The sequence below is a fragment of the Muntiacus reevesi genome, chromosome 10 (genome assembly GCF_963930625.1).
Source record: "Muntiacus reevesi chromosome 10, mMunRee1.1, whole genome shotgun sequence".
Classification (NCBI taxonomy): Eukaryota; Metazoa; Chordata; class Mammalia; order Artiodactyla; family Cervidae; genus Muntiacus; species Muntiacus reevesi.
In genome coordinates this window covers 18,133,651-18,159,374 of record NC_089258.1, presented here as the reverse complement: position 1 = coordinate 18,159,374, position 25,724 = coordinate 18,133,651, and the positions used below count along the sequence as shown (strand labels likewise).

The 25,724-nt window shown below is 40.7% G+C and overlaps 1 protein-coding gene across 2 annotated transcripts in view; it reads right to left on the bottom strand.

The window, feature by feature from the left end:
* Positions 1-25,724, bottom strand: part of ROR2 (receptor tyrosine kinase like orphan receptor 2) — a 240,980-nt gene that overhangs the window by 9,936 nt on the left and 205,320 nt on the right. For both annotated transcript variants that reach the window (XR_010664614.1, XM_065947241.1), the window contains exons 3-5: positions 24,493-24,780; positions 23,671-23,701; positions 2,292-2,419 (exon numbers count right to left, since the gene is read on the bottom strand). Coding sequence is in view for 1 of the 2 variants with exons in the window: in XM_065947241.1 (XP_065803313.1) it covers positions 2,292-2,419; positions 23,671-23,701; positions 24,493-24,780 (447 nt within the window). In the remaining variant the exon portion in view is untranslated. The remainder of the gene's footprint in view (positions 1-2,291; positions 2,420-23,670; positions 23,702-24,492; positions 24,781-25,724) is intronic.

The following is a 25,724-nucleotide window of genomic DNA, read 5'->3' as shown; positions in this document are numbered from 1 at the left end:
CTGTCAAGTGATCTGTTGAGGCCACACTTTGGGAAATGGAAACCCACGTGGAGCCTATAAAATAGCGCAGGAGGTAAATGGTCCGCGGGGCTCTGGCTGTCTCCGTGTTCTGCACGCAGCACCGGGTGCTGGAACTCCGTAGAGTGCTCATCATGTCATCCTTAGCCTCCGGTCCCTTCTGGCCAGTGTTAAAATTGCGGAACAGACAGGTAAGAGGTTAAGGTGCAGGGTCTCTTAGGGTTGGCTGGCGAACTGGGTTTGAACCCAGTCTCATCATGTGAGCTGACAACTGACTACCAGAAGATCTGTTGCCAATTTTGGCTTCCACCCCCAGACAGCGAAAGGCCGAAGAAAGCCAGATGTGGCATCACTTTGGGGATATCAACGAAGAGGACGTCAAGGCTGACCCTTACAAGATTGTTCCTCTCCCCTGCCCCAGAACCTATCACGTGAGGACTTATTTCTGAAAGATGGTTCTAGGCATCACAGAGATCCAACAACTCATGTCCTTGTTTTCATTTACATCCAGCACATTACTTTGATGGTTCTGGGGCTCATTCCTGGGAAGCTTCCCGTGTCCCTGGAACTCATTCTGACAAGCATTCTCTTCAAACAGACTGTCTCCACAACCAACACAGTTTCTAAACTATAAGTCAGTCAGTCTAGAGCAGCTTCACATTTACATTTTCAAAAATATACAAATCTAGAGAACCCTCATTCTAAACTTTTATCTTTAAAAAAAAAACGCTATAAAATGAGTCTGCTTAGATATCTGAGTTGCTAGCCTTTAAACCTCCTGTGCTTTGAATCCGTGTTTGCCAGTTAGTGGGATACACAATTAATTCTGGAGTCTGTGGCTAGTATTTTAAAAGATGATTAGAATGGAACAGAGGATGTCAGCGTGCATGGTTTATATTAAGGCTGGAACCAAGTTTTTTCTTTAATGAAATAAAACTGAAGGGAAAGATTAGCTTGCACTGCCTTTTTTAAAGCAAATGTTGTTTCCTGTAACCCATTTCAGTTCTATGAAGAAGATATATATGTATACTAAGTCACGATGTAAAGTATACTGTATACTATGGGTTGTGGTCAGAAAGTTCAAGAAGTTTTGCTTTAAATGGCATAGGGAGCTTTTCCAATGAGAGATATGAACAAGTTCAAAACATGGGCCCACTGGGCCAAGATAGCACCTTCCAGGATCTCGGAGTCCCATTACTGCCCTCCCATTTCTCACTGGACACCTGACCCTGTCCTCAGGGGCCTCTGTAGCCATGGGCCAGGCAGGTTAGACCTTAGACCCTCCAGAATGAGGGTGGAAGACAAAGCCAGGGTCAAGCTGGACTTAGAAGAACATTCAGTGACACCTGCGTGAGTTTCTCCCTGTGGTCCTCCTTTGTACCCTCACAGGGCTGTGCTTTGCCAGCCCCTCTGCAAATCCCTCCAGAATCTCCAGAATCACATCAGGGATCAGCCTGGGTCAAGAATCACTGTGCAGAGAACCTAGTTCTGCTTTAAACCCATTCCTACCATCTTCACAAGATTCTCCTTGTTCCTTAAAGAGTTGAAGGAGAAAACGTAGGGGTTTGTGAGGAGAGCAGAGACAGGAGGGGGAGGAATTTCAGGGCCTTGGTTTAATTCATTTTCTCACTTCTCAAGGAGTTTCCCCCAGGAAGTTCTTAACATCAACTTCTAAAATGACGGAAAACGAGCTCCTTCACTCCTAAAGGATCTGAACCACTTCTCATATGGTGGAGCAGGTAACCGAAGACCTGACTGTGCCCAGAAACCAAGGGCTGATGGGGGTCTGAGTTCACTGCAGTGTTCCCAGGGTACCGCTGATGGCCTGGAACCTCTGTGCCCAATAGCTAAAATCCGGCCCGGGTACTCTGTACCCAAGCCAGGTTCCTTGTAACTCTGAGAAGGCACAAGAGCCAGGAAAGGCAGAACCAAGACTGATCATCACAGGTGCTGGCCTGGCCATGAGGGTAGTGGAGGCAAACAAGATAATGCAGGGCTTGGGACCCGCTCCCCTGACAGAAGTCAGTGCGTTGGTACGCCCTAAGCAGGCTGCGCTTGCTAATTTGCATATACAAATAGGAATATTTTAGGATAAACTGCAACCCACTTCTGATAAAGGCCTCTGATTTTCTCTTGCAGGAGACATGGCACAAGGATTCACTGGCCGTGGTTGTAAGAGACAAAATACACAAATGGGGTTGAAAACACACCAGTGGGGTGACAGGCAGCTGCATGCATGCTCAATGTCTCAGAACAAAGGTCTGCACTCCTACCTGTGATTCGGTTTTCAATCTCCCCCTGCATCTGGAGAGAGTCCACGTAAATGGTCCTGTTCCCAATGAAACGCGCACAGGCAATTCCCCGGTAAGGCTGGCAGAATCCATCCTCATGGTAGTCGTCTCTGGGAAAAACACATGATCTGTGAGCACACTGAAATTATCCCCAATGACTTTTTTTCTCTTTTTAAATCCAGCATCTGGTGAGCTAGTCATCTTGTCCCTTGGCATCTACCTGAATAAAATGGAAACTTCTGTCCACACAGAATCCTATGTGTGCATGCTCAGTCATGTCTGACTCTTTGTGACTCCATGGACTGTAGCCCGCCAGGTTCCTCTGTCCATGGGCTTTCCAAGGCAAGACTATTGGAGTGGGTTGCCATTTCCTACTCCAGGGGATCTTCCCAACCTAAGGATTGAACCCATATCTCTTGTGTCTCCTGCATTGGCAGGTGAATTCTTTACCAGTGTACCATCTGAGAAGCCCACAAAAACACATACACAGACATTTATAGCAGCTTAATCCATAATTGCCAAAACTTCAAGCAACCAAAATGTCCATAGTGAATGAATAAACTGTTGTACATCCAAGCAATAAAATATTACTCAGTAGTGAAAAGAAAAGAGCGATCAAGAAAAGATATGAAAAAAAAAATGGAGGCAACTTAAATGCACGTTACTAAGTGAATGAAGTCAATCTGTAATGGCTGCATGCATACTTTATGATCCCAGTTCTATGACATTCTAGAAGAAACAAAATTATGGAGCAGTAAGAACATAGATGACTGCCAAAGGGCTGGTGGTGGGGTTGGTGAATAGGAAAACAGGAGATTTTTAGGGCAGTGGATCTACTCTGCATGATACTTTAATGGTGGATACATGTCATTATACATTCGTGCAAACCAGAGAATACGCAACACCAAGAGTGAACGAACTTTATCGCAAATCATGCTGCTATTGCTCAGCCACTTCAGTCATGTCCCACTCTTTGTGACCCCATGGACTATAGCCCAGCCAGGCTCCTCTGTCCATGGGATTCTCCAGGCAAGAATACTGGAGTGGGTTGCTATGCCCTCCTCCAGGGGATCCTTCTGACTTCTGCTAATAATAATGTATCAGTACTGACTGGCTTATAGCTGTGGTGTTGGAGAAGACTTTCGAGAGTCCCTTGGACTGCAAGGAGATTCAATAAGTCCATTCTAAAGGAAATCAGTCCTGAATATTCATTGGAAGGACTGATGCTGAAGCTGAAACTCCAATACTTTGGCCACCTGATGCAAAGAACTGACTCATCTGAAAAGACGCTGATGCTGGGAAAGATTGAAGGCAGGAGGAGAAAGGGATGACAGGATGAGATGGTTGGATGGCATCACTGACTCAATGGACATGAGTTTGAGTAAACTTCGGGAGTTGGTGATAGACAGGGAGGCCTGGTATGCTGCAGTCCATGGGGTCACAAAGAGCCGGACACGACTTAGCAACTGAACTGAACTGAACTGAACTGAACTGAACTGAACTGGCTTACAAACTGTAACAAATGCACCACACTAGCATAAGATGTTACCGATAGCGGAAATTGTATGTGGAGATGGGGGGAACAAATACCCGAGCTTTCTCTATACTTTCTGTTCAATTTTTCTGTAAACTTAAAATTGACCTAAACTATAGAGCCTATTAATTAAAAAAAAAAAATCCAGCATCTCTAAGGCAGGGTGGGGTGGGGTGGGAATGGAACTAGTTGAGTATGAAAGATGGATTGAAAAACGTGAATTATACACATGGGTGTGTACATGTTCATGCCTATGGTCAAAAACACACAGAATATTAACAGTCGATGTGTTCCATCTTGGTCTTAAACTACATTGGAAGCATTACACCTCTATTAACTTCCATTGTTTGCAAGCAAGGCTTCTATGAAGATGATGATCATTTGGAAACTGCGTTCCATTAAGCTTTAGGAGAGAATTCTTTCAAATGGAGAAAGGCAATGGAGAGGATGCCAGAGTCAGGCAGGACCTCAGAGAGTTTATACAGTCAGAAGCGCTCATTACACGACAGAGGAGTGACCTCATCATTGCTCCACAGCACAGACCGTGTGTGCAAATGTGGGGGACGGAGAAGGAGACTCTCCCAAGCACAGCCCTCCCTTTCGCCCCCCAGTCCAACCTTCCCAGCCTGGAGGGAATAGCCTGCACATGCCCCTTTGGAGTCTGTGCTAAATTATTTTCAGTAAAACCTGTTAGTCCTGCCTTCGGCCGATGAGATCAGCCATTCTAAGCAGATAGATGCTTTTTAAAGTAGACCTGAGGATGCTCCAAGGAGACAGGAAAAGCGGGCTAAAGCACATGTATCAGGGCTGCCGTCCACTATGGAGCAAATGGAGTGTTTTGCTCCCACAACACGCTTCAGCAAGTGTAATCTGCTTGTTTTCCAGCAAATCTGCAACCTGCCATAAGCCCAATACCTGTCATCCACCCTACATTGATGTAAACCATCCCCCAGTGAAATCTGGGTTGTGTCCAAATTAACCAAATGGACTTACGAATCCCTATCTTAGCTTTCTCACAAATGGAAAGTCGGGACGCTTGTGACAGTGGAGAGAGTGGGTCTGGCAGGACACAAGTCTCTTTAGCCGCCTCTGGCTCTCTCCCTCGTTTGCTGTCTTCCTGAAGAAAATCTCCCTTTCAAAGAAAAGAACTTGGAGCCATAAATAGTCGAAAACAGGAGATTCTGGTGTCAGTGAGAGCCAGGTGCCCTTTCTCTCAAGCTCTCGGGCCATTATTTCTTTGGGTCAAGAATTCCTTAAACACTGTTTAAATAGGCAAGCACATGTACTAACAATACACACCCAACCCACCTCCCTCCCTCTCTTTGTGAGCTGGCGTTAACTGCTGAGTAAACTAAAACTAACCCTACACTCGCCAAATACAGAAACACGAGTACAAGTCAACTTTGCCCTGGTGTTCGAGTTCCGTGTCACCGTTTGCAGACTGGGTTTAGGGCGCTTGCCTGCTGTGCCAGGAAAAGCATTAAGACGTGCCTTTTCTTCTTAACGTCAGCTCTACAGAGGATGTGAGATTTGATTCGGTTGGTCCCTTGGGTGACTCCACAAGAGCGAGTCATTTCCTTTCTCTGCCTCAAGAGTCAGGGACTAGAAAGCCTGGTCTGTCACTGTGGGCTTCTCTTTGGCCACTGGTCACGTGCCCACAGGACTGGGGAAGCAACAAGGGTACAGGCGAGACACACCGAGCAAGGGCGTGAGGCATCACACCGCGTCCGCAGCCCACTCACTTCCACGGGCTTCTCGTCTGAATATTAGAGAATGTCCAGAAACACAAACAGGAACGTTTGGACAATGACACCCTCCAGGCTTCTGAACTTGGAGAGAACAAGTGAGACAGCCTCAAACAGGTATGTCTTATCTTCACCCGGCATTGTGTGGGTCCTCTGAAGAGTGACAGAGCTGCAGAAAGTCTGTAAAACCGGTCATTCAGAGACCAAAGAAAAATGCTGACACAGAAGCTGTCTTCTATAAAATCCCTTAAACCACACCAGTGAAACAAGCATGCTCACCAAATCTCAGAACTTCAATGTGATAGAAACTCAGTTTTGGAAATCACCTTCATTCCTGATGCCGCCAGGCACTAGTGACACAGATGAAGAGGAAACCTTTATAGCAACAAGTTCATAGGAAAGGAGGAGAGAGACAGAAATGACTACAATCTTAGGTTAAAAAAGATTTCCCTGGTGGCTCAGATGGTAAAGCGTCTGCCTACAATGCGGGAGACCCGGGTTCGATCCCTGGGTTGGGAAGATCCCCTGGAGAAGGAAATGGCAACCCACTCCAGTACTCTTGCCTGCAAAATCCCAGAGGAGCCTGGTAGGCTACAGTCCATGAGGCCGGAAAGAATGGGAAACGACTTTCACTTTCACTTTAGGTTTAAAAAAAAAAAAATCCTACGGGAAGGGAGTTGGAGATTGAGAAGAAAAAGGAAAAGGAATCATTATCCTGTGATAGACAAGGCTTCTTCACAAAGGGGTTAGGAGATGGCAGGCACGTCAGCACTTTCCCTGTAATGGTACCTGCTAGTAACAAAAACTGGTTTGAAGAAAAGCTTAGAAAAATTCCTTGTTATAAACAATGAATAATCTTTAAAGAAAAGTAGGCTCCTTTGAGGTTGAAAAGTAATCAATACCAAAACTCAAAGGCATAGGAAAAAAAATTGTGTAGGAAGGTAACTTTTCCTCCTAATTTTTTGTTGAAACTGGTTAAATAATTTCATAATTGTTACTGTTATTATGAGGTCTGTTTGTGATAAATAGGCTTCCTACTTGAGGAAAGCAGAGGAACCAACATCTTTAACAAAAATATATCCTAAACTCCATAAGCTTCACATGACCTGCTAGTAACCTAGTAAGCTGATGTAACAAAATACTTTTCAGAAGGAGATAACAAAATCTAGAGTATAAACCACAATGTCTGGTGTACAATAAAAAATCACCCATGAACACATGTGAAGAGATGGGAAAATATAACCTATGGTCAAGAGAAACAAACCCAGATGTTAAACTTAAAAGACCAGGACTTTAAGGAACCATAAGTATGGCAAATGATATATAAAAGAAAGTATAATGAAGATATGGGTAATCTCAGAAGAGATGGAAACTGTAAAAGAATCAACTAGAAGAACGAAGACATATAATCTCCAATAAAACATTTAAGGTATGATACTAACAACAGATTGTATAAAACTAGAAAAAAATTGGTCAACTTGACAGGCCAATATAAAATTTCCAAACTGAAACAAAGAGAGACATAAAGATCTACAAAAAAATTAAATGGAGCTTTAGTAAGTTATAGGAAAGTATAGGAGATTTAACACATACAATCAAATTCCAGGAGGAGAAGGGAGATAGATACACAGAGTTGGGAGAAAGGTTTGAAGAAATGATAGCCAAAATTTCCCCAAATTTGATTAAAATACAGTAACACCAATTAAAGAATGCAAGTGAAAAGTGAGCAGAATAAATACAAAGGAAACCATGTCTGCTGATATCACAGTCAACTTGTTAAAAGCTTAGTTAGGATAAACAGAAAAGGGAGGAAATAAAAAAGAGTGGCTGATTGCTCATCAGAAACAATGCAAAACAGAAGATGGGAGAGTGACAGCTTCAGTGCACTAGCAGAGAAAAATCAACTGTGAATCTGGGATTCTATACTCAGCAAAAACATCTTCCAAATAAAAGGACCTATTAACCAAAAGACGTAACATGAATGAACCTAATTATCAGAGTTTCAGAATATATAAACAAAAATTAACAGAACTAGAGGACAAAACAGAAAAAATCCATAATTACAGTTGGAAATTTTAACACCTGTCTCTCAGCAATTAACTGAACTAGACAAAATTCAGTGAATAAACAACAGGAACACTAAGGACCCCCTTGACCCTCGGATATCTGCAGAACAACACACCCAATGAGACAGCATACATGGCAGTTCACCCAGGCAGGCCATGTGCTTTTCATAAAGTAACTCACAATACATTTTAAAAAGTGAAACCGTAAATTTCTGATTACACAGAATTAAGTTAGAAGCCAATAACAAAAATACATTTAGAAATTTTCCAACTATTTGGAAATTAAGTAGCACACTTCTAAATAACCTTTGTGCTCAAAAAAGAAAATGTAAGAAAAATTAAATAGTATTTTAAATGCAATAAGAAAACATAAAATATGAGAAATGAAAACAGGATATCCCAAACTGTGGAATGTAGCTAAAAGAGTAATTAAGAGAGAACTTTATAGCCTTAAATGCTTAAATTAGATAAGATTTTACACCTTAAGAAGTTGGAAAAAGGATGTCAAGTTGAGCCTGAAGTAGTTGGAAGAGAATACTAATGGTGAGAGAGGAAATCAATAAAATAGAAAACAAACAATTAAAAAAATCAATAAAGCCAAAAGTTGATTCTTCAAAAATTAATGAAATCGCTAACACTGAGAAAAAACTGATTAAAAGAAGGCACACATTACCAACACCAGGAATGCACCAGGGGACTCACCAAAGACTCTGAAGATGTTAATGATAATAAGAAATTTATGAACAGATAAATGCACATATGCAACAACTTAGAAAAAAATGATAAATGACAATATATCAAAATAAGTACAAATACGAGTAAAAACTCAGATTAGCCCCACATCTCTTAGAGAACTTGGAGTTGTAATCAGAAACCTTCCCAAGATTAAAACTCCAGTCCAAAATAAAAGAAACTGGTGGATTCTATCTAGTATTTAAAGAAGAAACTTCAGCAATTTTAAATAAACTCTTTCAGAAGATAAAGAGTAAGATGTACTTTCTAGTTCATCTCACAAGGCAAACATAGCTAGATACAAACAGCTGACAAGTATGTTCCAAGGACATTACAGGCCTCCTGATCAAAAGGGCAACAGGATCCACTAAACACTAGAAAACTAGATTGAGCAAAATAAAAAGATAACATAGAAATGGGTAATGGGCCAAGATGAGTTAATCCAGGAGCACAAAGTTACTTCATTTAAAAAACATTTAAAAAAACAATTATTGGAAACACAGAGTCAAAGAGAGAAACCATGTAATAATTTCAGTTAATACAAAATAGTGTTAGTCACTCAGTCCTGTCTGACTCTTTGTGACCCCATGGACTATAGGCCACCAGCGACCCCATCCATGGGATTTTGCACGCAAGAATACTGGAGTGGGTTGCCATTTCCTTCTCCAGGGGATCTTCCCAACACACGGACTGAACTCAGGGATCAAACCCCGGTCCCCCACATTGCAGGTAGACTCTTTACCATCTGAGCCACCAGGGAAGCCCTCATATAAAAAAGGCAGTTGACAAAACCAATACTCATTCATTTTCAAAACCTGCAACAAAGAAAATAACTGTCATTCTAATGAAAAAGCATCTATGAGAAACCCACAATGAATTTCTTACTTAATGGTGAAATAAGGAATATTTTCCCCATAGATATAAGACAAAGATATCTGCTCTTACATTTTCTACCCAACATCACTATGAAAGTCCTAATCATTACAAAAAGGAGATAGATAGAAAGAGATGGTAGATAGATAGGTAAATAGCTTACAGACTAGAAATTAAGAAATAAAACTGTCTTCAGTCATAGATGACACAACTTACATAGAAAATTCTAATGAATATATTTAAAAACTATAAAAATTATTATGGCTTTCATAAAATCACATGATAAGGTCAATATAATCAATTATATTTTTACATTTGAGCAACAATTAGCAAATAAAATTTTTTAAAAACATTATTTACAATAACACTAAAAATATATGGAGGAGTAGTCAAATTATAGAAAAACAGAATGGTGATTGTCAAGGGCTGGGGAGGGTGGAAATTGGGGTGGTTATTGTTTAATGGATACAGAGTTTTAATTTAGAAAGATGAAAATGTTCAAGAGGGATGTGATGATGGTTGCATAACAATGCACATGTGCTCAATGCCGCTGAATTATGCACTTAATATGTTTAAAGTACTTAGAAATAAACCTAACAAAATATGTACAAAACTTCCACACATAAAGCTTCAAAACATTGCAGAGAGAAAGGAAAGAAAATCTAAATAAATAGAAATACATACCATGTTCATAGATTGGAACACTCAGTAGTTTAAAGAAATCAAGCCTCGCAAAGTGCAATATCACCCCATGAAAATGCTAGCAGGATTTCCTCACAAACTTCCTTTTATTACAAAATAAAAAAAAAACTACATAATGAGAAAATGTATCTTAACCAAGCAAGGAAAATTAACATCACCAATAAGGGGCAAACTAATGTAATATACTTTTAGATATGATACCCTGAGAAGGAAACATCACTTATCTTATTTCAGTAAAAAATGTATAAACAGAATGTAATTGTGAGTAAACATCAGTCAAACTGAAATTTAGAGATATTCTATACAATAAACAGCTCTTCACTTATCGAAAATCTTAGTGTCATGAAAGGTCTGGGAACTATTCCAGAGTAAAGAGGACTAAGGTAGCGTGGTGAGGCGCCTATATCCAGGAGTAGGGGATCTAAAGAGCATTACTGGGACAATGACATGTAACTCCATGGCTGATTCATGTCAATGTATGACAAAACCCACTTCAATATTGTAAAGTAATTAGCCTCCAACTAATAAAAATAAATGAAAAAATAAAAAATAAAGAGCATTACTGGGACAATGAAAGATATTGGAGTATGAATGGCAGTTCAGACACCCTTAAGATGAAGCTGTTTTTCTGTAAGGAAACATTGTTGGTCTTAGGGAATATACACTGAATTGTTAAAGGACAAAGCAGTATAATGAATGCAACCTACTCTCAGATGTTTCATAAAACAATAATGGCAAACAGCTAGAGAGAGAATGATAAGCCTATGGCAAAATGACAAAAATTGGTCAACCTAGGTAAAGACATATGGGATTACTTATTACTATTCTTGTAATGTTTTTATAAGTCTGAAGTTATTTCAAAATTAAAAGTTAAAAACATCCTAGTAGGCACTTTGGTAGAAATTGACAAACTAAATCTAGAATTTAAATGGAAATGTGAAGGTAACTAGAGCAGCCAAAACAATCACGAAAGAGAGTAAGAATGATGGAAGATTTCACATCTTAATTTTAAGACTTATATTTATCAAGACAATATAGTATTGGAATATAAGGATAGATCAATAGGATATAACAGAGAATTCCAAATGTATCTTCATACGTAGCCAAATGATTTCAATAAATATACTAAGGTATTCAAAGAAGACAGGATAGTCTTTTCAAAAATGATGTCAGAACAACTGAATTTTTGTATGGAAAAAAAACAACCTGAAACCCATTAACTCACACCATATACAAAAGTTGCTTTAAGGATGGATCAGACTTAAACATAAAAGCTAAAATTAAAAGATAGTAGAAGGATACATAGGAAAGTATCTTTATAGTATTTAGATAGGCAAAAGCAAAGATTTCTTAGACATGATGCTTAAATGAAAAAATAAATTAGACTTACCAGAATTAAAATTTCCTGCTCATCAAAAGACAGCATTAAGAAAATAAAAAAGATAAACCACAAGCTGGGAGAAAACACTTCATATATGTGACAAAAGAACTCCCATTACTCAATAGGCAGACATACAACACAGTAAAAATTGGACAAAAGAACTAACAGATACTCCACAAAAGTGTGTCCTTAGAAGATGGTCCCATCTTCAGTGATTGAGGAAATGTAACTGAACCATGATGAATCATCACAAAAAAAGGAACTAGAATGGCTACAATTAAATGACAATATCAAACTTTGGTAAGGATGTGGAGCAACTGAAACTCACATATATACTGCTGATGGCAGTGTAAAAGAGAAAGATCACTTTGGGGAAGAGTTTGATTATTTCTTATGCAGTTTATATATACATATACCATCTGACTGAGCAATCTCATACCTTGGATTTATCCTAGAAAAATGAAAACATGTTGCCTAAAATTAAACATCCATAGCAGTTTATTTATATAATTGCTCCAAACCGGAAGCCCAAATGTCCATCAACAGGTAATAAACACATTGTAATATCTTCATACAACAGAATACTTATGAATAAAAAAGAATAAATCACAGAGAGTATCTTTCAGATGCTAGATTTTGTGAAAAAAGCCAGACGTAAGAGTCTCCCAGGAGAGACTCTTACTCTAAGTAAGCAGTAGAAGGCAGGATATTTTAGTTTTTGTCTGTGTTTTTTTCATTCATTGGTGTCCCCCCCTCCCCCCAATAACTTAAACAGGGCCTGGCACATAACTGATCCTCAATATAAAATTGTTTAAAAAACCGAAAAAATGAATTAATGATTTCCTTGAAAATTAGGCATCCTACCTTATTCCTCTCTACTTCTGAGATGAAACACAGCATCCAATTATACTGATATCATATTTGATGTGGCAAAAATGTGAACTGAGCACATTCATTCATAAAATCAACACCAACATTCATGTCATGAAATCAAAGTCAGCAGAACCTTTCAGAAACACTGGATTTTGCAATGTCTACCCTTAACACTGGGATCACAGGCGGCAGGGACACAGTGGCTCCAACACTAAAAGTTCACTGGCAAGCAAACATTATTCTCTCCTACCATGTTCAGGGGGCTGGTCCCTCTCACATCAGCCTTGGAAGACTGGTGACTTTTGGGTGAATCTGGAGGTTAGTATGTAAAAAGTTCTCATCCACGCATAACAGGGCATATTAGCTTATGTGCTTAGTTGCTCAGCTGTGTCCAATTCTTCATGACCACACCAGGCTCCTATCAAGAATACTGGAGTGGGTTGCCATGTCCTCCTCCAGGGGATCTTCCTAACCCCGGGATCAAACCAAGTCTCCCACATTGCAGGCGGATTCTTTACCATCTGAGCCACCAGGAAAACCCAAAGGGATTTTCCCAACCCAGAAATTGAACCAGGGTCTTCATTGCAGGCAGATTCTTTACCAGCTGAGCTACCAGGGAAGCCCATACATGGATTCAAATGAAAACAAAGAGTTACTGGGAACATTCAATGTGCTGCTACCATCAACTGCTAATATTATCATCACTGCTAAAGCACAAATACTTTCATTTGTGTCACTATGAGATCTGAATTAAGGAGAGTGTGTGTGTATTCTCTAATTACTTTACCTGTGATTGGGTTTAGCCGCTTACCACTAATCTTAAAATGAATTAAGTTTCTAACTTTTATTTAAGTTCTGCACTATCGGATTTAAGGGGAATTATATTTTCCAGAAAAAAAGAACCTATCACAAGAAGTCACAGAGAAAAAAACTAGGTTGACTTCTCTCCTCCTTCCAACTCAATTTGATTGCATGCTAAGTCACTTCAGTCATTTCTGACTCATGGACTATAGTCAGCCAGCCTCCCCGTCCATAGAATTCTTTAGGCAAGAATCTGGGAGTGGATAGCCATTACCTTCTCCAGGGGATCTTGACCCAGGGATCGAACCCAGACCTCCTGCACTGCAGGCAAATTCTTTACCATCTAAGCCACCAGGGAAGCCCTCAATTTGATTAGTTGGTGGTTTAATGCATTTAACATCAAATACTAAACGTTAGCCTTTTGTCTGAGCTAGTTTACTTTTACCAACTTGTTAGTAAGGCAGTTTGGTTTCTCCCGAAGTCATTTTTAAATTACCGGCTAGTCAGTTTGGCAGTTTCAGGGTTTTTTTAATTACTGGCTAGTCAGCAGGCAGTTTCAGGGTTTTCTTTTTTTTTTAATAGTGCTATTTTCCTGTAATTAGGATAAAGTTTGAACTAGGCTTATGACAACTTCCCCAAAATAGCAATGGAAAGACTCTGAGGTACAAAATGGCTGAGTTCTGTTTAGACAGGCAAATTCTGAGGTGCCTGTGAATCATCCCCCTGGAGATGCCCACAATGGGGCCAGACTGGGGGGCCTGAGATAAAGAGATAAGTCAGATTTGGAAGTGGAGATGCCAGGGTCATGAGCATATGGATGGAGAATGGCTGGAGCCTTGGAATTATCTGCAGGTTATGAAGCAATAAGTGCTCAGGACATGGCCTCAAGGAGAATGATTTCCCAGCGGCCAGTAATTAACATCGCTTTTAATTGTTCAAAAAAAACAACACACGTTCCTTTAGGCAGATGTTTGGTGAAGCACATTATGCATGCATATACTTGTGGGCCATCATCAGGGTGGCCCAGGACAACCAACCAGGAAATATGAAAGCCCCAAAGCTCGGGCTTCAGGGAGCACCCCGAGACCACTGTCCTGCTACCCCATCACCTGACTTCAGTAGCACGAGGCTACCCCACCACTGCATGTATGTGTCTATCATCATGAAAATAAAGCACTTTTTAAAAGAGCAGAGAGAACTGAAACCCCTACATGAAATGTGAGACATCTAGCCTCACATTAATCCCCTCGCATTACCGAAACTGCTACCTGAGTAAGCTGTAATCACTCGGGTCTTTGAACCCACATCTGTGGAGAAACAGCTTGTTCTTAAAGCCTTTGTTCTGCATATACACACCCGCCTCACCCTCCCTTCAAATGGATGAAAGGAAAACAATGTTTTGATGGTAATAAATCCCTTAACCTCTGAGGATTTCCACCTCACCCCTCACCTCCTTCAACACACAGACTGATGTCCAGGCAGTGATGTGTGTGGATCTGTGAGGGCAGAGGGGAAGACAGTGATGAGCCCGGAGGGGATCATCCCTGTTCACGGTTCAGAAGCAGCGTGTCCCAATGCTGACATGCCGTACACACGGATCAACCCGGGCTATCTGATTATTCACTGTCTCAGCTCTCCATCTGCAGGTATAGGATATGCCAGCAGGCCAACAGCAAAAGAGCTCTAACTGCTGTGCATTTTCTCAGGAAAGGGCCCAAGAGAACAGTCAGAGCATCAGAAAAGCTACAGATATTCCAGAGACAAAAGCAGAGGACTTACGGATAATTCTGTTTTAAGCCTACTGATGTTCCCTCTTTTTTGTCCTTGTTTTGGTTAAGTTGCAGAGATATCATAAAGGAGGTTAAACACAATCACAGTCAATGGGAAGAAAAGAATAGTGGCCACAAAAAGACGACTGCCTTCGACCATGAAGTATCTGAATAGAGGGTCATCTGCCAACACAAAGTGAGCAGATCAACTCAGCAGCATATTAAAAGAATATGTCATTCTGACCAAATGGATTTCACTCTAGAACTGTAGTTACTGAACAATAGGAACTCTGTTATATAGCATCACATTAATACGTTGAAAGCAGAAAACTACACAATCACCTCTGTATCTGAAAAAGTAACTGCCAAAAATCAAACCGCCAAGCAATTCTGATAAAAATACAAACTGATAAAATTCAGATGGAAGAATAAAAGTTAACAGTCAAGATAATTTAGAAGCATTGGTGTAGTAATAGTGAAAGTCACTCAGTCGTGTCTGACTTTTTGCAACCCCATGTCACTTGTCAATGGAATTCTCCAGGCCAGAATACTGGAGTGGGTAGCCATTCCATTCTCAAGGGGAATCTTCCCAACCGAGGGATCGAACCCAGGTCTCCAGCATTGCAGGTGGATTCTTTACCAGCTGAGCCGAGGTAGCTAGATTAGCCAGCTCAGGCTGCCATAACAAAATAGCACAGACTTGGATGCTTAAACACTACACACTGATTTCTCACAGTTCTAGAGACTGAGTTTAATATCAAAGTGTCACCCTATTTAGTTCCCAGCTTTCAGATGGCTACCTTCTCGCTGTGTCCCCACATGGCAGAGAAAAGAGACAGTGCTCTCTAATGTTTCTTCCTCTTCCTATAAGGACTCAAGTCCTGTTAGGTCAGAGCCTCAGCCTGATGACTTCATTTAACCTTAATAACATCCTTTAAGATGCTGTCTCCAATACAGTCACAGGAAGGGGGATTAAAGCTTCAATATCTGAATTTGGTGGAGGGGAGCACAATTTAATCCATAACAATAAGTGAGACTATTTCTCTACATATGGAATAAAGATATAATGTTAGAATATTGTGGTATTTATTCCAGGCACAAAAGCTACTAGAACAGAATCTAGAAGCAGATCTACACATATAGAAATTTCAGATGACAGAAGTAATATTAAATTTAATAATTACAGATAAGGCTATTCATTATATGATGCCAAGGCAGTAGACCATTGAGATAGGAAAACATTACGGTAGAACCCTGGCTTATATCAGCATAAAAATCAATTCTAGATGAAGTAGGAACTATGTAAAAATTATAACTTTAAACTCTTACAAAGCAATAAGGAAAAACAAATATCCCAATGAAATTGGACAAAATACAGTTGATTCTGGTTATCTATGATGGTTATTTTGGTTATTTTCTATAAAGTCACCACAAACACTGAACTAGTAAATACCAAGCCATTGTCCCTAAGGCAAATACAGAGATAGTTTTCCACAAGTCTGTGATCATGACATTTTCATCAACCAATCAATACATAATGTTGTTTTATGTGTGTTTCTGTTTAAAGATATCTTATTTAATGTGGTTAATGATTCATTAATAATGAGCTCTCAGCCAACAGCACTGTAACTCATGCCTAAATGAAGCTTATCTAATGTATTTCCTCCATAAGGCACATCACAGCCTTCTGGTGCTTAGGAACACAAGAAAGCATTTCATGCTGTGTTGGGGCCACTCTAAACAGCAAACTCACCAATAAAAAGCACAAACGTAAACAGACTCAAAAAAAAGACGTGTGTGCACAGTAGGGCAGCTGAAACAAGATGGCAGACCTCAGCTGCGAATGCATGCATTGGGCAACTCAAATTTTTCACTGCTCTGTACATATCCATGAGTGACCATGAAAACATCCTGATTATTAATTTAGGGGTTATGAAGAAATTTTACTGAGTAAGAAAATTTGCAAGTATTGAATCCATAAATAAGGAGAATAGACTGTATTTAAATTGGCAATCCAAAATGGCTATTAAACCAATACAAATATGTTCAACTTCACTATTTACTGGTGAAATCTAATGTAAAACTACTATAAATTACCACTGACACCCAAGACATTGGCACAGTTTTGAGTTCTGATAATACCATGTGCTGGGAAACATGAGGAAATAAGAAAATAAGAGCTTATGCTTTGCCAGTGGGACTATGAAATTCTTTATTACTTTTGAGGACAATCGTGCCATACCTTGGAGAAAGAAATGACAACCCACTCCAGTATGCTTGCCTGGAGAATCCTGTGGACCGAGGAGCCTGGCAGGCTACAATTCATGGGATTGCAAGAGTCAGACACAACTTAGCAACTAAAGAACAATAGTTAACTGCAAAGAAAATCTTCACCAATTACCAACTGTAAAATACATCACAAATTCACTGATAATAATACAACAAAAGTCAGAAGACAACAAAAAGCAAAAGCTTATATACTTGGAGGGGAAAAAGATGTAGCAAAAATGATATTTAGAGGAAACGTCATTGTTCTAAATGCACTTGTTTGAAAATTTAATATGACTAATAAAGAAATTTCTTTTTTAAGAAGTCAGAATAACATAAAAATCACTGGAACCACTACATACACATAAAGATGGCTCAATTTATTATAGAAAGACCAACCAGATCAAATGCTGGTAAACACTGTAGTAAGCAGAATTCTCCTACCTGGTGGTGGGAGTACAAAGTGGTACAACTACCTTAGGAAAAGGTCTGGTATTTCTTACAAAGCTCAGCATATACATATCTGATAAGTCAGCACTCTGACCTCTGGAAATTTATCTAACAGAAATGAAAATATTCATCAACATGAAAGGGTGCAAACCTCTCAAGTGTCCATCAACAGGAAAATGGATAAATCAAATGAAATAGTCACACAACGGAATGCTATTCAGCAATAAAAAGCAGCCATCTACCAAAACACGTATAGCATAGACAATTTTGAGAATACTATGTCAAGTGAAGGAAACCACTTGACATTTAACTCAGAGAACCATTATATCTACTACTGTGAGCAGGAATCCCTTAGAAGAAATGGAGTAGCCATCATAGTCAACAAGAGAGTCCAAACTGCAGTACTTGGATGCAGTCTCAAAAATGACAGAACGAAAAAAAAAAAAAAAAAAAAAAAAAGACAGAACGATCTATGTTCGTTTCCAAGGCAAACCATTCAATATCACGGTAATCCAAGTCTATGCCCCAAACAGTAACGCTGAAGAAGGCGAACGGTTTTATGAAGATCTACAAGATCTTTTAGAACTAACAACCCAAAAAGATGTCCTTTTCATTATGGAATGCATATTTAAATGCACTGTGGAATGCAAAAGTAGGAAGTCAAGAAATACCTAGAGTAACAGGCAAATTTGGCCTTGGAGTACAGAATGAAGCAGGGCAAAGGCTAATAGAGTTTTTCCAAGAGAACGCACTGGTCATAGCAAACACCCTCTTCCAACAACACAAGAGAAAACTCTAAACGTGGACATCACCAGATGGTCAACACCAAAATCAGATTGATTATACTCTTTGCAGCCAAAGATGGAGAAACTCTATACAGTCAGCAAAAACAAGATGGGGAGCTGACTGGGGCTCAGATCATGAACTCCTTACTGGCAAATTCAGACTTAAACTGAAGAAAGTGGGGGGAAAACCACTGGACCATTCAGGTATGACCTAAATCAAATCCCTTATGATTATACAGTGGAAGTAACAAATAGATTTAAGGGACTAGATCTGACAGAGTGCCTGATGAATTATGAACGGAGGTTCGTGATATTGTACAGGAGAGAGGGATCAAGACCATTCCCAAGAAAAACAAATGCAAAAAAGCAAAATGGCTGTCTGAGGAGGCCTTACAAATAGCTGAGAAAAGAAGAGAAGTGAAAAGCAAAGGAGAAAAGGAAAGATATACCCATTTGAATACAGAGTTCCAAAGAATAGCAAGGAGAGATAAGAATGCCTTCCTCAGCGATCAATGCAAAGAAACAGAGGAAAACAATAGAATGGGAAAGACTAGAGATCTCTTCAAGAAAATAAGAGATACCAAGGAAACATTTCATGCAAAGATGGGCTCAATAAAGGACAGAAATGGTAGGGACCTAACAGAAGCAGAAGATATTAAGAAGAGGTGGCAAGAATACACAGAAGAACTGTACAAAAAAGATCTTCATGACCCAGATAATCACGATGGTGTGATCACTCACCTAGAGCAAGACATCCTGGAATGTGAAGTCAAGTGGGCCTTAGGAAGTATCACTACAAATAAAGCTAGTGGATGTGATGGAATTCCAGTCGAGCTATTTCAAATCCTGAAAGATGATGCTGTGAAAGTGCTGAGCTCGGTAGGTCAGCAAATTTGGAAAACTCAGCAGTGGCCACAGGACTGAAAAGGTCAGTTTTCATTCCAATCCCAAAGAAAGGTAATGCCAAAGAATGCTCAACCTACCGCATAATTGCACTCATCTCACATGCTAGTAAAGTAATCTTCAAAATTCTCCAAGTCAGGCTTCAGCAATATGTGAACTGTGAACTTCCAGATATCCAAGCTGGTTTTAGAAAAGGCAGAGGAACCAGAGATCAAATTGCCAACATCTGCTGGATCATCAAAAAAGCAAGAGGGTTCCAGAAAAACATCTATTTCTGCTTATTTTTACTATGCCAAAGCCTTTGACTATCTGGATCACAACAAACTTCGGAAAATTCTGAAAGAGATGGGAATACCAGACCACCTTAGCTGCCTCCTGAGAAATCTGCATGCAGGTCAGGAAGCAACAGTTAGTTAGAATTGGACATGGAACAACAGACTGGTTCCAAATCAAAAAAGCAGTAAGTCAAGGCTGTATATTGTCACCCTGCTTATTTAACTTATATGCAGAGTACATCATGAGAAATGTTGGGCTGGATGAGGCACAAGCTGGAATCAAGATTGCCGGGAGAAATATCAATAACCTCAGATATGCAGATGATACCACCCTTATGGCAGAAAGTGAAGAAGAACTAAAGAGCCTCTTGATAAAAGTGAAACAGGAGAGTGGAAAAGTTGGCTTAAAGCTCAACATTCAGAAAACAAGGATCATGGCATCCGGTCCCATCACTTCATGGCAAATAGATGGGGAAACAGTGGAAACAGTGGCTGACTTTATTTTTGGGGGCTCCAAAGTCACTGCAGATGGTGATTGCAGTCAGGAAATGAAAAGACGCTTACTCCTTGGAAGGAAAGTTATGACCAACCTAGAGAGCATATTAAAAAGCACAGACATTACTTTGCCAACAAAGGTCCATCTAGTCAAAGCCATATAAAGAAAGCTGATCACAGAATTGATGCTTTTGAACTGTGGTGTTGGAGAAGACTGTTGAGAGTCCCCTGGACTGCAAGGAGTTCCAACTAGTCCGTCCTAAAGGAAATCAGTCCTGGGTGTTCATTGGAAGGACTGATGTTGAAGCTGAAACTCCAATATTTTGGCCACCTGATGCAAAGATCTGACTTATCTGAAAAGACCCTGATGTTGGGAAAGATTGAGGGCAGGAAGAGAAGGGGACGACAGAGGATGAGATGGTTAGATGGCATCAACGACTCAATGGACATGAGTTTGGGTAAACTCTAGAAGTTGGTGATAAACAGGGAGGCCTGGCGTGCTGCGGTTCATGGGATCACAAAGAGGTGGACACGACTGAGCGACTGAACTGAACTGAATTGAAGGAAACCAGATTCAAGTGTCTACGTGCTGCAGGATTTCATGTCTATGCAGTTCTACATGTAAAGTAGCTCATGGTAGAAAAAGTCAGGACAGTCGTTGCCTGGGGTGGGGGAGTAGTGATTAAGAAGCTGCATCTTGGAACTTTCTAGAATAATAGGGATGTTCTGTGCCTGGATAAGGGTTTAGAGTGCAGAGGTTTTTGCATTTTTGGAGCTTATGAATAGAATACATAAGACCTGTGCATTTCGTTGTATGCAAGTTTTAACTCAAAAAGAAGAGACGAGAATACTAAGTACACAGATGTTGAACTCTTGTTAATGATTCCCATAATATCTCTAAGTGATATCATAATCCATAATGGTATGTAAAATATTTCAGGATAAGTGTACAAATATCTGCAACTTATTGAAATGAATAAAAGATTAGATGACTGATGAATGGAAATGTATGTAAACATAGGCTAGCACAGTAAAATGTAAATGGCAGGATCTCATTGGCAGGTATATGGATTGGATGTCCACCATAAAATTCTTTCTACTTTTTCATGTTGTTGAATTTTTCACCATAAAATGTCATGGAAAAGAATATCTTAAAACACAAAGAAAATGGTCCTTCATAGGATGATTTGATTCAGGTATTAATTTTCAACCAAACTTATCTAAAAATTCATTGCAATTCTAATCAAAATAACATCAGAATTCTTCAAGGAAATTAGTGTGTTCTTTAACAAGAAAACATAAACACCCATATAATTACTGGCAATTATTAATAAATGATAGAAAAATATTTACCTCTACATAAGAAATAAGACATTAATTTTTGTCATCAATTTCTGTTATTTTTATTTTTTCAATGTTTTAATCACTTCTTTTTTATTGAAATATACTTAATTTACAATTTGTGTAAGTTTCAAAGTGTACAGCAAAGTTACACATATATATTCTTTTTCAGATTCTTTTCCCTTATAGGTTATTACAAAATATTGAGTATAGTTCCCTCTGCTATACAGTAGGGCCTTGTTTACCTAGTTTATACATAGTAGTGTATATCTGTTAATCTGAAACTCCTAATTTATCTCTCCCCTCTCTACCCCATTATCCACTTTGATAATCGTAAGTTTATTCTTTATGTAAATAAGGTTTGTAAATAAGTTCATTTGTATCATCTTTTTTGGTTTCACATATAAGTGATATCATTTGGTATTTGTCTTTGTCAGAATTACTTCACTTAATATGATAGTTCATCCATGTTGCCGCAAATGATAATGTTTCATTTATTTTTACAGCTGATTAATTCCACTGTATATATACCACACATCTTCTCATCCATTCATCTGTCAGTGGACATTTAGGCTTCTTCCATGTCTTGGCTATTGCAAATAGTGCTGCCATGAACACAGGGGTGCAGGTGTCTTTTTCAAATTATGGTTTTCTCTGAATATACACCCAGGAGTGGGAGTGCAGAATGATATGGTAACTGCTCTTAGTTTTTTTAAGGAACCTCCATACTGTTCTCCATAGAGGCTGTACCAATTTACATTCCCACCAGCAGTGTAGGAGGATTCCATTTCCTCTACATCCTCTCCAGCAAGAAATAAGATATAATTATTAAAAATAATTAAGAAACAAACAATGTGAGGATCACGGGGAAAGATTATGAAGAACCAGCTGACAAAGAAGTGTCATAAGCTAGGAAATGTCTATCACGGCCTCACTGGCGACAGAAAAGGAGAACAAAGCAGTCAGTATCCGTTTTCCTCCTTCCGAGCAGCAGAAATGAATGGATGTGAGAGTCATCTTGGAATATAAGAGACATGGGTCCTCACACTGTGGCAGGGATGTGACCTCCGTGCCCGCCCCCATCCACCCGCCACTGGCAGGTTTTCTCTTACGAGAGGTTCCTCCTGTGTCCCCGCCTGTCCTACTCCCCAGAACCTCCCCTAGAGAAACCGTCCACCAGCCTAACAAAGCGGCCACTGTGGATGTGGGAAACAACAGGAATTCCCGCCGACAGACAGCAGGAGAGAGACCATCAGGGAAATGTAAAACACACTGACACTGTTAATTAAACATGTCAAGTTCAATATTAATTTATGTGAAAAAGTGAACAAAAGTGAGACGGTGCGTTTCCCTACCTCAGCGCGATGGCCAGTGTTTATGAGGCTGCAGGGGGACATGGATAAGCAGACACTGCTTGGCTGGCCAACACAGTGTCTGTGCCACTGCTCAGAACTTTGGGACATGAAGCAACGGCCTGTCCAGGAAATGAGGAATCCACAACCACTGCTAACCTCAAACACAGGGGCTGAAAAGAGTGATTATCATGGACCTGTGAGGTCCAGGGGAGAAAAGATGCTGCATCAGCAAAAGAGAGGCCTGAGTTCACAGCCAGAACTTGCCCGCAGCTAGGCGAAGGCCAGTAAGCTGGGTTCTGAGCCTCAGTTTCCTCATCTCTGAAGTGGGTCTAAGACACCCCTCCCCACCCCATGGTGGAGGGGCCCCAAGGCTCCATGAGCATATATTTCATAGACTGTAGCTGGTGATGCAGTTATGGGTGGTGCTGAGAGTTCAGGGTAACTACCTCCCTGTTTGGGCTTCCCAGGTGGCACTAGGGGTAAAAAACCCACCTGTGAATGCAGGAGATGTAAGAGACATGGGTTCAATCCCTGGGTTGGGAAGATCCCCTGGAGGAGGGCATGCCAATCCACTGCAGTATTCTTGCCTAGAGAATCCCATGGACACAGAAGCCTGGCAGGCTACAGTCCATGGGGTTGCAAAGAGTTGGACACGACTGAAGTGACTTAGCACACACGCACCCACTTCCCTGTTTCAAATGTTCTTGGGACATGAGGGTCCTGGCAGCCCCAGCAGAATGGTCTATACACTTACTCTGCCTCCTGTTGTCCTGTAAGGTCATAATCTCTGAAAGTAACTATCAATGTTTTTATGGCTTCTTCCCTAACACTCAACATGGAAAATATAACCGTTTTCCAGCCCAAAGCAAGCACATTGCCATCCTTGTGTGAAGTCTAGCCAACTTCTAGCAAATTCAGCAAAGACATATGTTTGCCCAATTTATAGCCTGGATTCTTACATAACGGAAGCCCACAAAGAATGAGAAAATGGTTTGAGGAAAGCAGATACTTACTGAAAGTTATGATTTGGGCTGTGTGTTGGACCTAAAAGGAAAAAAAAAAAAAGACAAGTTATTAATACTTCATGATTTGGAATAAATTTTTTTTCCAATCTGGCCCGTGGTGAAGGCAACCGCAGCCCAGGGTGCTCATTTGTGGTGAGCCATCTTCAGCCTCCAGCTCTGCCCCTGCCCAAGATTATATGCCAGGGATGGCAAAAACCACTGAGGATGGAAGGGGTGCTCTCTGTTGATGCAGAAACATCGGGAGATATTTTGGGAATTTTTGCTGTCTTTTCTTTCTTCTCATCTAACCTTGATTCACAAGATCTGTCTTACTCACTGGTGACAAAAAGGCTGGGGCATTGTAGGGACCTCCTCATAACTAGGATGAAAGGGATACATTTCTGCCTGCCAGTTGGTTGCTTTGCATCACCTGTGATAAGCACAAGAGTACAGAATCGTCCTCACCTGCTGTTCCCCACCCATCCTCTGGGCTGGGTCGGGTTTCCCTGGGTGGGTGGGTGCCCGTCTGGATCGCCTGGGCCTCCCCCCCGTGGGGGTGACCTCCTGACACGCAACATGTCTGGCATTATTTTCTGCACTGCAGGTTTATAGACCCCTCCATCTGTGTCTATTTTCTTTTATTACTAGTAAATGGGTAACAGGTTAAGCTGGGGACCTCATGCACAAGGGGAAAGGCCTCAGGGAAGGGTTTTATTGATTTCCTCCCTGTTGCTTGTGTGTGTTCAGTTTCAATCTGCACATTAATCTGTGCTCGGTGGCTGGGGACCTTCCTATTTGAGGAGCAGTGGGCCCGGGGCCGTGGCCGCTCACCGAGCCGCACGAACAGGACGCCGGTGGCAGTGATGGTCTTCACCCCGTTGGTGGCCACGCACTGGTAGTAGCCGGTGTCCGTCGTGTCCAGATCCTGGATCCGCAGCCGGGAGCCGTACTCCGTTTTGCGGATGATGACGCGCCGCGGCTCCTGCACCACCGGGGCGTCGTTCTTCAGCCACCGCACGCTGGGTGGCGGGTTTCCGGCCACCTTGCAGTGCAGAATCGCTGTCTGGCCTTGGACGATGGTGATGTTGTTCACTGGCTCCAGAAAATTCAGAAAGTACCCTGCAAAGGAGAAGAGTCAAAGAAGAGCAAATGTCAGTGAGAACTGGCAGAAAGGGCTTCCCTGGGGCGCCTTCTAGGAACTGCTTGGGGGAGGTTCTGAGTTTCACATACAAACCTTCCATTCTCCTTATTGGCTTAATGGGGGTAATTATATTCTAGAATGTTGCCTAAAACACTGAAGGAGCAAATGGGGAGCGGGCTGCCCCTGAAGAAACACAGGGTTAGATTCCTGATTGCCTCTGCTCACAACACTCTCACCAACTGATCAATAAAGAACCTCGCTTCAGTGTGCTTCAGTTTAAAGACACTTTATTTAATAAGCACTGTTGATTCATTAACATTGAGCTCACAACCAACAGCCCTATAACTTGGTCTGAAAGAAGCTTATCTAACACACATGCTTGCACCTTAAGGCCCATCTTGTGCTTACAGTACCAGATAGCACTTCAGCACCATCATTGGGAGCATTTTTAAATAGCCAATCACCAACAAAAAGCACAAAAATGCAAATACATGGGACTCAACAGACCATGAAAAGGACATTTGTTTACAGTATGAGCTGGGGCATTAGACAGTGTTGTTCTGTACAAGCTCATCAGGGAACATGTGCATCAGCAACTCAAAATTTTGACTGCTATAGGCATGTCTATGGATGCCGTGAGAGTTGATTTGGGGGTTATAAATACATTTTAGGTTATCAGTAAACTTGAAAATATGGACTCTGCAAATAATGAGGATCACATTCTCTCTGCAAGCACTAAACCTAATCTAATCTCACTAATTTATTAAGCAAATTCATGCTCAAAAGTCCATCCTCTTTCCTACCACACCATCAAGCACAAGCCACAATAAGGAAATGAGAAAAAGAAAGTGTGTGACAAAACAGAGACATCCTCACACACAAGCCAATCATTGGTCTGAACAGAACAAAAATAACAAGGCTG